Raw genomic sequence first — 13103 nt, 5'->3', positions numbered from 1 at the left:
TAGCGTATGGGAGCATTTGAGACTGATCACACGTTGACATGGATAGACATTCAATGTCCACACTTTCTCACTGATTTAGGTTAGTGCCACCAGGAGAATAAATAGGTGTGAGCTTTATAGGCTCGAATAAGTGTCTATATTTACATCTTACACTGAAAGAGGTTCATGACCATTAAAACAGATTGCACTGCTGTGTAGTGTCTGACAGTACAATGGCAGTGATTACATCGAGCCTATTTCCATTACTCTCAGAAGCATGAGGGAAAAAACTAAGTGCTATGGGAGTGCTTTTAGCTTAATAGAGATGCCCATGTCACAACACTGATGAGCGTCCAAAATGGCACCCTATTCCCTTCATAGTGCACTACTTCTGAGCAGAACCCTATGGGCCCTGTCAAATGCCATTATGGAAGCAACCTTAATGGTTACGTCTAGATCTCACCTCCCGAGAGCCGGTGGTGGTGAATAAGTTGTTTTATATCACTGTGCAGATAGAGCCAGGCAGTCACTCCATATGAAATGCCCTTTATTCTCAGAAGACACATAACAGCCTCCCACCACATTCTACCACCTGTCAGCGGCACACAAGGCACATCTGACAAATCAGGTTTAAACGGACCAAGACTAAGGAGAGGATGGAGGTGAACATGATGTAAAGCTTCATGATACATATCATCAATACACAATGTGGCAAATCCTTGGTCCTGCCAGAAAGCTTATTGGGGAGCTGAGTGGAATGTAGATGATAAGTATGTGAGCAACAACTCAACATCAACACCATCAACACCAAAACGCCAATATTTTTGGAAAAGGATCGGTAATCAAGCTCATTGCGATACTGGTGAAAATGATGATAGCAGCATTGATGATACAACACCTCACCAACAACAACAACTTCTATAATGATAGTTCTACTATATAAACACAGAAACACAATCATCTCAGTTCTCTAAAATAGCACAGTAATTACAGAAAAACACTGTTAACGGTGAGGGGAGAAGATAACGAGGTGTCATAAAAACAGAAGGAAACTAAAATGAAGTCGTTAAGGAAGCGAATGACTATAAAATAATATACTGTACTGAGGAAGCTAGGAGTCAATACTTTGAAGCAACACTGACAGGTTTAATTACTACCGGTTTAATTACTAAATGTCTTATGTGTTCCTTCTCTATGCTAATGGGGAAGCCTCTTCCACAGTTGATACGGGGAGAGTTTGATTCAAATTCATATTCAGACGAACGATAACAATACCGGAGATTCATATTCTTATTCATTGTCAAAATATCATGGTCACAATTGAATTCCTACCAACAAGCCAACAAGCTATTACCGCTCACACAATTGAAGTCTTTGCATGTCACACCAAATCGGGTCCCTTCAACAGAGGGTTTTTATGCCTAGTGACAACCACTACAAGACTAATCATGAATGGCCTTTTCAACCTGTTTTGTCCCATCTCACACTGAAAATAGATTCCGTTTCCACAGACGATTTGTGAAATCTTTTTGCGTTTCTAGTTTTTATATAAACCCCATCTCCGTTCCAATATATTTGGTTGATCATTCATCCATGGCCACATTGTCACTCAGCTCTGTATCTGCATTACTGTCATGCATGTCATGGTGACATCATGGTGGGTAGCCTAATTAGAATGACTGCCTTGCTCTTCCAACTGTCACTTTGTCACGAAATGGATACTGACAATAGCAGTCAGTCACTAGGAAATCAACATTCTCTCAGTTGGATCCAGAGGTTAAGGTGCTTCTCAACATTCTTGGGTTATTTTCAAGTCCCAATCACACCCCCAAACAAAGTAGGCTACCCCCTCATTTGCAGTGGATCATCAGGCCTACAGTGGCAAGAAAATGTATGTGAACCCTTTGGAATGACCTGTATTTCTCAAATTTGATCTGATCTTCATCCAAGTCACAACAACAGACGACCATAGTGCGCTTAAACTAATGACACACACATGATTGTATATTTATTGTCCATATTGAATACATCATTTAAACACTCACAGTGTAGGTGGGAAAAAGTATGTGAACCCCTAGGCTAATGACTTCTCCAAAAGCTAATTGGGAGTCAGGAGTCAGCTAACCTGGAGTCCAATCAATGAGATGAGAGATGGAGATGTTGGTTAGAGCTGCCTTGCCCTATAAAAAAAACTCACAAAATTTGAGATTGCTATTCACAAGCTGCATTGCCTCATGTGAACCATGCCTAGAACAAAAGAGATCTCAGAAGACCTAAGATTAAGAATTGTTGACTTGCATAAAGCTGGAAAGGGTTACAAAAGTATCTCTAAAAGCCTTGATGTTCATCAAATGGAGAAAGTTCAGCACTGTTGCTACTCTCCCTAGGAGTGGCAATCCTGCAAAGATGACTGCAAGTGCACAGCGCAGAATGCTCAATGAGGTTAAGAAGAATCCTAGAGTGTCGGCTAAAAACGTACAGAAATCTCTAGAACATACTAAAATCTCTGTTGACAAGTCTACGATACATAAAACACGAAACAAGAATGGAGTTCATGGAAGGACACTACGGAACAAGCCACTGCTGTCCAAAAAAGAATTGCTGCACGTCTGAAGTTTGCAAAAGTGCACCTGGATGTTCCACAGCGCTACTGGCAAAATATTCTGTGGACAGATGAAACTACAGTTGAGTTGTTTGGAAGGAACACAAAACACTATGTGTGGAGAAAAAATGTCACAGCACACCAACACCAAAACCTTCTTCCCAACTGTAAAGTATGGTGGAGGGGGCGTCATGGTTTGGGGCTGCTTTGCTGCCTCAGGGCCTGGAAAGCTTGCTATCATCGACGGAAAATTAATTCCCAAGTTTTTGCAGGAGAATGTTAGGCTGTCCTCCAATTGAAGCTCAACCGAAGTTGGGTGATGCAACAGGACAACGACCCAAAACACAGAAGTAAATCATCAACAGAACGGCTTCAATAGAAGAAAATACGCCTTCTGGAGTGGCCCAGTCAGAGTCCTGACCTCAACCCGATTTGAGATGCTGTGGCATGACCTCTAGAGTGTAGTTCACACCAGACATCCCAAGAATATAGCTGAACTGAAACAGTGTTGTAAAGAGGAGTTATTATTATTAACCAGTTATTAAATCCAAGGGTTCACATACTTTTTTCCACCCTGCACTATGAATGTTGATGCGGTGTGTTCAATAAAGACATGAAAACGTATAATTGTTTGTGTGTTATTAGTTTAAGCAGACTGTGTTTGTCAAAATGTTGTGACCTAGATGAAGATCAGATCAAATTTTATGACCAATTTATGCAGAAATTCAGATATTTCCAAGTGGTTAACATACTTTTTCTTGCCACTCTATGCTCTTGAGTCTTCCCATTCCCAAGTACCCGGGCTGTGGATAGGCCAGGTACAGTTGAAGTTGGAAGTTTACATACACTTAGGTTGGAGTCATTAAAACTCGTTCTTCAACCACTCCACAAATTTCTGGTTAACAAACTATAGCTTTGGCAAGTCGGTTAGGACATCTACTTTGTGCATGACACAAGTCATTTTTCCAACAATTGTTTACAGACAGATTATTTCAGTTATAATTCACTGTATCACAATTCCAGTAGGTCAGACTTTCACATACACTAAGTTGACTATGCCTTTAAACAGCATGGAAAATTCCAGAAAATGATGTCATGGCTTTAGAAGCTTCTGATAGGCTAATTGACATCATTTGAGTAATTGGAGGTGTACCTTTTGGATGTATTTCAAGGCCTACCTTCAAACTCAGTGCCCCTTTGCTTGACATCATGGGAAAATCAAAAAATCAGCCAAGACCTCAGAAAAAAATTGTAGACTCCACAAGTCTGGTTCATCCTTGGGAGCATTTTCAAAATGCCCGAAGGTACCACATTCATCTGTACAAACAATAGTACGCAAGTATAAACACCTTGGGACCACGCAGCCTTCATACCTGTCACGCCATGGTCTAAGTATTTTGTGTTTTCTTTATTATTTTGGTCAGGCCAGGGTGTGACATGGGTTATTTATGTGGTGTGTTTTGTCTTGGGGTTTTTGTAGGTCATGGGATTGTGGTTAGTGGGGTTGTCTAGAATAGTCTATGGCTGCCTGGAGTGGTTCTCAATCAGAGGCAGGTGTTTATCGTTGTCTCTGATTGGGAACCATATTTAGGCAGCCATATTCTGAGTGTTTCGTGGGTGATTGTTCCTGTCTCTGTGTTTGTTTGCACCAGATAAGGCTGTTTAGGTTTTCACGTTACGTTTATTGTTTTGTATTGTTCGTGTTTATCTTTTATTAAATATGTATCGAAATAACCACGCTGCATTTTGGTCCGCCTCTGTTTCGACGGAAGAAAACCTTAACAATACCACTCAGGAAGGAGACGCGTTCTGCCTCCTAGAGATGAACGTACTTTGTTGCAAAACATGCAAATCAATCCCAGATCAACAGCAAAGGACCTTGTGAAGATGCTGGAGGAAACAGGTACAAAAGTATCAATATCCACAGTACAACGAAGCAACTGCACATGGGGACAAAGATTGTACTTTTTTGAGAAATGTCCTCTGGTCTGTGAAACAAAAATAGAACTGTTTGGCCATAATGACCATTGTTATGTTTGGAGGAAAAATTAGGAGGCTTGCAAACCAAAGAACACCATCCCAACCATGAAGCCCTTGAGTGGCAGCATCATGTTGTGGGGGCGCTTTACTGCAGGAGGGACTGGTGCACTTCACAAAATAGATAGCCACATCATTTTCTGTCCTCATGATGCTATGTGGACGCCCTGTCCTTAGAGATCCTGTTTATGTCTCTATCTTGGTTTGGTCAGGGTGTGAGTTGGGGTGGGTATTCTATATTCTATTATTTGTATTTCTATGTTTTGGCCGGGTGTGGTTCTCAATCAGGGACAGTTGTCTATTGTTGTCTCTGATTGAGAACCATACTTAGATAGCCCTTTTTTCCACCTGTCTTTGTGGGAAGTTTACTTTTGTTTATGGCACATAGCCTTTAGCTTCACGGTTGTTTTCTCATTTGTTGTTTTGTTGGAGCCATTTTTTATAATAAAATAAAATGTACGCTCACCACGCTGCACCTTGGTCCACTCCCTTCAAAAGCAGTGACAGAACTTCTCACCACCAACAACGGACCAAGCAGCGTGGTAAGGAGGAGCAGCATGTTCAGGATTCATGGACTTGGGAGGAGATCCTGGACGGTAAGGGACCCTGGAGGCAGGCTGGGGAGTATCGCCGTCCACGGGAGGAACTGGAGGCAGCAAAAGCAGAGCGGCAGTGTTACGAAGGGCACACGGGGAGTGTGACTGAGTCAGGTTGGAGACCTGAGCCAACTCCCCGTGCTTACCATGGCGAGCGTCGTACTGGTCAGGCACCATGTTATGCGGTGGAGCGCACGTTGTCTCCAGTGCGCGTGCACAGCCCAGTGCGCTACCTTCCAGCTCCCCGAATCGGCCGGACTAGAGTGGGCATCCAGGTCGGAGGGTGCCAGCTCAGCGCATCAGGCTGCCAGTATGTCTCTACGGCCCAGGATATCCTGCACCGGCTCTGCACACTGTGTCTCTGGTGCGTCTGCACAGCCCAGTGCGTCCTGTGCCTGCGCCCTGTATGTGCCGGGCCAAAGTAACCATCCAGACAGGACGGGTTGTGCAGGCTCCTAGCTCGAGACTTCCAGTGCGCCTTCACGGCCCAGTGTATCCGGTGCCTCTGCCAAGGACAGGGCCTCCTGTATGTCTCTCCATCCTGGTGAGCCCTGTGGCAGCTCCACGTACCAGACTGCCCATACATCTTCTCCCTCCAGTGATGATCCATGGCAAGAAGCCCCCAGTGATGATCCATGGCAAGAAGCCCCCAGTGATGATCCATGGCAAGAAGCCCCCAGTGATGATCCATGGCACGAATCCGCCAGTGATGATCCATGGCACGCAGCCTCCAGTGAGGAGTCATGGCACGCAGCCTCCAATGCAGGCCTCCAGTCCGGAGCCTCCAGAGACGTTCTCCAGCCCGGAGCCTCCAGAGACGGCCTCCAGCCCGGAGCCTCCAGAGACGGCCTCCAGCCCGGAGCCTCCAGAGACGGCCTCCAGCCCGGAGCCTCCAGAGACGGCCTCCAGTCCGGAGCCTCCAGAGACGGCCTCCAGTCCGGAGCCTCCAGCGACGGCCTCCAGTCCGGAGCCTCCAGCGACGGCCTCCTGTCCGGAGCCTCCAGCGACGGCCTCCAGTCCGGGATCCGCAGCGAGGGTGCCCAGTCCGGGGACCGCTACGAGGGTGCCCAGTCCGGGGACCGCTACGAGGGTCCCCGCACCAGAGGTGCCACCGCGGATAGATGGCCAACCAGACCCTCCCCTATGGGTTTAGGTTTTGCGGCCAGAGTCCGCATCTTTGGGGGGAGGGGGTACTGTCACGCCCTGACCCTAGAGATCCTGTTTATGTCTCTATTTTGGTTTGGTTAGGGTGTGAGTTGGGGTGGGTATTCTATATTCTATTATTTGTATTTCTATGTTTTGGCCGGGTAGGGTTCTCAATCAAGGACAGCTGTCTATCGTTGTCTCTGATTGAGAACCATACTTAGGTAGCCCTTGTTTCCACCTGTCTTTGTGGGAATTTGACTTTTGTTTATGGCACATAGCCTGTAGCTTCACGGTTGTTTTCTCGTTTGTTGTTTTGTTGGCGTCATTTTTTATAATAAAAAAATGTACACTCGCCACGCTGCACCTTGGTCCACTTCCTTCAACAGCCATGACACAGTATGTACGGTGCGCCATTACTACAAATTAACAGTGCAAAAATGTACAATCTCAGCTACTGTTGCCCTCCATCACTTCCAAATTGTTATTAGGCCTAGCCTGCATTACTCCTGTCTATCACACCTCACTGCTCAGTGTGCTATCATATATCCAAATCTAGCATACTCATCATCCCATGTAAACATCCCATCACAAGTGACAGCTGGTGTGTGTGTGTGTGTGTGTGCACCTGGTATCTAGGGTACAAAACACACCATCAGTACACGCTAGCTGTTTGTTGGCCACTAAATGTACCTGTGAGCTGAGATCAGGACCCTTACCACAAAGCAGTTGCTTATATTGAAATGTATGAACAATGTTACAGAACTGGTCAAAGGCAATAATGTGTCCGATGTGATGCATCACATAAAAGACTGATGGCTCATGATGTCCATATACATGAAACTACAGTGCGTTTATAGTGTGAAATACATCATAATGTCAGTAATAATAGGCTAAACATCACCATGGTGACTAGGTTAATAACTGAAATGACAATCTGGTGAGTTTCGTTGGTAATTGGGACCAACAGAAACATCCATCCCCAATGTCAATTATCTCACCCTGACTGCAGACAAAATGGCCCAATCAAGCAGATACAAGCCCAGGCGTCTTTTTCCTTTTATGATTGGCTGGTGTGTGAAACCTCAGCTGTTTTGAGTTTGAGCCAGAGGACAGCTTCCCAAATGCCACCCTATTCCCTATGTAGTGCACTACTTTTGACCAGGGCTATAAAGTAGTACACTATATAGGGAATAGGGTACAATTTGGGACGCAGACTTTGAGTCAGGGGAGGAAACGGGGTGATTCTGATCTTAGGAACTGTTCCTATTTTTCTGTTGCCTGCCACGGAGGATGAGCCTTTTCCCCCAGAGCATATAATGCTGTCGCTCCCTTCCGTCTTTCAGAGGATTGGCTGGCTGCTCGGTTGCTCTGAATCACGGAATCAGGAAGGAACTCATCAGCTCGCCTGTGTTGCTGCTCTGGGACCTACTGATCCCGACTAAAGGGTTCTAGACCTTCTTCTTCTTCTTTTCTTGATTTGCTTTGTTTGTATCAAATGCCAGTAGTATAGGAGCTCAATTTAGAGACTATGACACTATGGAATAAACTAAAGCAAAAGGAATCAATAAGACTTACAAGAAAACCAAAGGACATCACCTTGTTCAGTATAATTGCTGCCAAAAATAGCAACACATGACTAATCTAAAGTTAACACATACCTACTAAGGCTCCTATTTTCTGTGGATAAAAACATTTAATGAAAAGAGAGAACATTGGTCATCGAGTTGCACTGGTCCGAGGGGCTTTGTTCAATCTACTCATTCTTTCTATGAGACAGGCAACCTCGAAATGGAATGTGAGACCATCTCAGCAGGGTGACTCAGTCTGTATCATGTAGAGGTCAGTGGAGAGAGGAGAGGACGGTAGGTGTCGTCCCACATAATGACCACCGCCTGATGTTTCTGTCCCTGTCAACCCGGGCCGGAGCTAGAGGGCGACAGGCTGGGTTAGCCTAATGGTGATGAACTGTCAAGGCTTCACAGAGACGGGGCCATGCAGTGCCGAAGGGCAATGTTACTCCATGCGGCAATGCAAATCGCGATCAGGCAAATGAGAAAGAGGCAATGACGAGATGCAATCATAAACCGACTCAGGCAGTTTTCACTGCACCCCCCAGCAGCAGAAATAGATTACAAGATGATAGGCATATTTGAAACAAGCCTCACGGCTAAACAGAGTGCAGCTAGGGCTACATAACATGAAGGGCTGGCAAAGAGCTGTAGGTGTTCAAAGAGATCATCAAGCCACACAAGCTAAAGAGGATTTCGTGCCATGGTACTCCAACCTCATGCTATCATATTCTGAATGTACACATTACTGGAAAGCGGTTTCAGTCAATCAGCATTCAGGAACCAAACTACCCTTGTTATAATAAGTCACACTTAGGAGACAGCACAGTGACTTCCACCACAACCTGGGCCCAGCTCCACAAGGGGGCAAAAGGGGGCTTAGCCCCCGCAGTTTTAGGTTTATGTCCCTATATAAAAAAGTTACAATTATAGAGGGACAGGTTGGTGCAAAATGTGTATCTCCGCTGTGCTGTCAGTAGTTAGGTATGACTCCTTTGGTTTCCATAAAAAGCGGGAAAAAACACTTCTCATCTATGGTAGGCTAAGTGAATAACGTGATACGCTTCTGCCTGTAATATTTGATTTAGAATTATAAGGGCGGGGTCAAGTTTACCGTTGAAGCTGCTTCACTCAACTCAGCCTCACACCCCACCACCACAGAGTTTAGTTAGCGTCTTAGCTAGCTGTAAAAAGCGTAAGTAGCCTATTAGCCTATTTAGCTAGCTGGAACCAGCTAATCTGCCACTGCCACGGTGGATAGCAGAAATTGGCTTAGTTAAAGTATCCAAACACAGCCAATGGAGAAGGGGACACCTGGCTACTGTGTCAGTGGCTGTTAAACGTTGTGACAGCATCGTGAAGTTCCTCTCTGAAATCGAATGCATGCGTTCGTACAACACAGAAGTAAGATCTTTACACTGGAGTCAAAGTGGTCCGCAGTGCGTTGGAGTGCTGAGGTGTGACAAGCCAGGGTGTGACAGCGAGTTCGAAGCCATTTGTGGACAGTTCAGTGCCATTGGCACTGACGCACCACAAGCTCCAAGCAATTATGGCAAAGTTATGTAAGTACAAATCTCATCGCATTATGTGATAGACAGTACAGTAGGCCAGTAGGACAAAGGAGAAGAGACTGAGTGTAAAAGACTGTTCTTGGATGCTGTCATCGGTGAAATGTCAGTACGATTCAGCAAACGCAACATCCAACTGGTGGAGACCCTGTTTACCCTTGAGAACCATGTCTTTCTAGGCGGGAAAAAGGTGAAACCACTGCTGGATCTAACCAAAACAGATTTGGTGGAACCTGAGTTTAGTGTTGCGCGCCAGTTTTTGCAGACTGAAATCGCCCGCTCCGGCTCCAATGAGGACAAATGGGCCACACTTGATATCTTGCAACGATTCTCTGGGCCTCTCTCCGCTATGTCGACCATGTTTACTGCACTGACACGTATTGACTTTTGGGGCATCCACAGCTACATGCGAGAACTAATTTTCCACTTTGACAAACGTGTTCACTCAACTAATCCAACTGGCATTTTTTGGGGATCTTACAAGAATATTTCGGGGAGAGTGGAATGATCGATTAATCAGGATGTTCCACAGAGCATCAAGGAGGCTGCAACTCTTCTGAAAAGGTAAGAAACAATCTAGCTGGTTGATTTTTATCAATGTCTTGGTGGTACAGCCAGTGGCGTACTTTCAGCAAAAACCTATGGTATGGAATGGCAAAATGACTTCCTTAGCCAGGCTATAGGCCTTTAAGTTTGTAGGGCGCTGTCCATGGTGCTGATAGAGCGCAGCTGAGATTTTGCACCAACCTGCCACTTCTTGGTCAAAAGCACTCAATGTTCTCGACATTTTAACTTTTATGTTTATTGCGGTATAGCGTGATATAAGCAGAATTCAATATTATTCTAATGCAAGAACCCAAATGACGCCCCTGGGTATAGCTACATATCAGTATGTTTTATCATAGAAATAGATACATTCTAGTATGGCTTTCTTGGTAGCCTATTCGTTTTCGTGGTTGTAAACTGTGCGTATTGGAAATGCATTTATGGTAGCCTGGCATTGCTTAATCGATTATGTGGATCGAATTTGATCCACAGAAGTGTATTGTACCATATCACAACGTGTTGCTGAACTCATGAGCGCCATGACTTTCCATGTTTGAACCGGGCCTACAGGCCTGTTTGTTTGGCAAGACAACGGTGCATGGCTGTATCTCACTGAAGTAGGCTGTAGGCTGTGTTTTTGGTTTCTATTTGCTTTTTGTTTACTGTGCTTGTTTACTGTTAATGTAACTAGCCTAAATATAGATTTTGTCATGCCTTTATTGATTTGACATTTTGTTTACTAGGCATACTTGTTATCGCTGTTTTGTTCTGTTCACATTCATTTGTTCACATTGTCTGTATTCTAAGCCAAACTACTATTCAATATTTTTGTTTGCCTGCATTAATAACTAGGTTGCTACTTTCAGCATTTAGTTTGCATTCTTTTAGTAAGACGGCTGTGTGTACAGCTGCATTCACATAGGCTGTTTGTAATAGGTGAATTACCCTATCTATCTTGTAGCCTATATTCATTACCAAAACGGCATCGCTTTAGTGTGTAGAGCATTGTCCTTTGTGCTGATAGAGTGCACACCAACCTGCCACTTCAAAAGCACTCAATGGTCATGGAGTCTCGGCATTTGAACTTTATGTTTATTGTGGTGTGGCGTGATATAAGCAGAATTTAATATCATTCAAATGTAATTACGCCCCAAAATTGTGACCCCTTCGCCGATTTCAACTGCCCCCTTAGTCACTTTATCCTGGTGCCGGGCCTGCCACAATCACAACAAAGGTTGACATGTGATCATGTTTGAGGGACATTGGCCTGGATGCAAAATAACTTGGGTACAATTTAAACCAGGAACTAAATGTACTCTTACACAGAGGTGACTCTCGATTGCTTGCCTGCAGCACCTGTTAAAGTATAATGTATGCATACACATCTTTCACCCAAGGAAATGTATAAAAGCATTCATATTTTTTTTTTGCATTTAATGGTTAGAATTAGGCTACCATCAGGCTATATTAACCAAATACTATATATGGTTGTATGTTCTACCCGATAGGCCAAATTTTCTGCACCCAACTGGTGCCCCACACCCATCTAAATCAGTCCTCCAGAGGGGAAGAATGAAAATCAGCAGTGCAACTGGGCTTCAAGGTCCAGATTTAAATTTGCCTAGTGTAAAGTTGATGAAAAGATGCATGATATGTGGGCCCAACTGATGATGTGATCATGATGATTGATGAGCCTTCCTAACTAACACTGTTGCTCAAGCCATGAATATGCAGGTTGTTGCCAAAATACTTTCCCCACCAACTCACAATTACTTTACATGAACTTAAAAATTATCAACTTTGTAGCTCCAGTTAGTTACTGTAGGCTACACCAGTTTGAAATGCGACGAATTTGGTGCTTAAAAAGTGGCAAAGCCAAAGTAACTTGACCTTAGACCTTACCTGTTCGCCGGCCTCGTGCGACTTCATCAGGTGTTTCTCCCGGTATAAAGACCACAGTCCGACGTTTGGCAGAAATATCAAAGCCACCATGAATACGAAGGCCATTTGCAACACTCGCTTCTGTCTCCTCTTCATCGTGGACACCCAAGTAAGAAGATATAATCCCAATATCTAAAAACTACGGAGTCCGTTCTTCTTGGCTCGTGCCACTCCGGTTGAAATATTATTTGTTGGTCGGTGGCAAACCACCTTCTGCGGGAGCTGTTGACAAACGTTCACCTAAAACAAAAAATTAAATGTATCAGCATGTAGACCTCTTACTGACATTTTGCCTAATCGCAAATGCAGAGGACTGAGAAGCCACCATTCCACTAATTTAAACATTTTGCTGCACATAAAAAAAACACTACCAGTCTAACAGTAGGCTATTCTCTCATAGTTAACAATCATTAAACTACATGTGTCACTAAATTCAAACCAGAGATGATGACGATAGTGACACCTTTCAGTTTCAAATAAATAAAGGTGACCCTACTACTTACAGCGCAAATGGTTAAACAGACAGCACTAAACACATCACAATGACTTACTGGCGGTGCGTATTTGCATGTTGCCTCATTTACCGTGATTGTTTAGGTCCTTTTCGGTCGCATTTTTGTTATAAATCAAGACAAAAATAGAAGCGCCAGAACAGCTTTATCTCCCACGATGCGCACGTGAGGGCATTTCGAGTCCGTCTCGCGCTCTTCATGAATCAGAAAATCCCTCACGAGCTGCATTTCTCCCACATCTGCGCAGAAATTGTGTTCTACCCCTCCTTCTTTCACAATGTTGCTCCTCAATACCGGGTTTTAGATATTGCGGTTAAGAACCACGTGCACTGCGCATTAATGTGGGAACATTCCTACGGCTTGGCGATCCCTTCAAAGGCGAGAGCGAGGTGTGGGAAAGGGACAAGGAGCGCCAACGCGACCACATAGCAGTGAATCCGACAGCACTTTGGCACGAAACAGCGGACGAGAGAACAAAGCGCAGTGATGCATTGGACGGCTGCCTGATGCACTTTGGATAGATAGCCTAACAATTGCGCAGTCTGGCATTCAAATGAATGTGTTGATGAAATTCAGAATCTAATCATGTGCACTGCACTGATAGTGAA

At 44.4% G+C, this 13103-nt stretch overlaps 1 protein-coding gene across 1 annotated transcript in view; it reads right to left on the bottom strand.

Moving 5' to 3' along the window:
* Nucleotides 1-12132, bottom strand: part of LOC139374127 (polypeptide N-acetylgalactosaminyltransferase like 6) — a 243637-nt gene extending 231505 nt beyond the window's left edge. Inside the window, exon 1 of the mRNA XM_071115126.1 lies at nt 11945-12132. Within this exon, the coding sequence (XP_070971227.1) occupies nt 11945-12079 (135 nt within the window). The 5' untranslated portion in view covers nt 12080-12132. The remainder of the gene's footprint in view (nt 1-11944) is intronic.
* Nucleotides 12133-13103: the final 971 nt, after the last annotated feature.

The sequence above is a fragment of the Oncorhynchus clarkii genome, chromosome 19 (assembly GCF_045791955.1).
Source record: "Oncorhynchus clarkii lewisi isolate Uvic-CL-2024 chromosome 19, UVic_Ocla_1.0, whole genome shotgun sequence".
Classification (NCBI taxonomy): Eukaryota; Metazoa; Chordata; class Actinopteri; order Salmoniformes; family Salmonidae; genus Oncorhynchus; species Oncorhynchus clarkii.
This window is presented reverse-complemented; position numbering and strand designations above follow the sequence as displayed.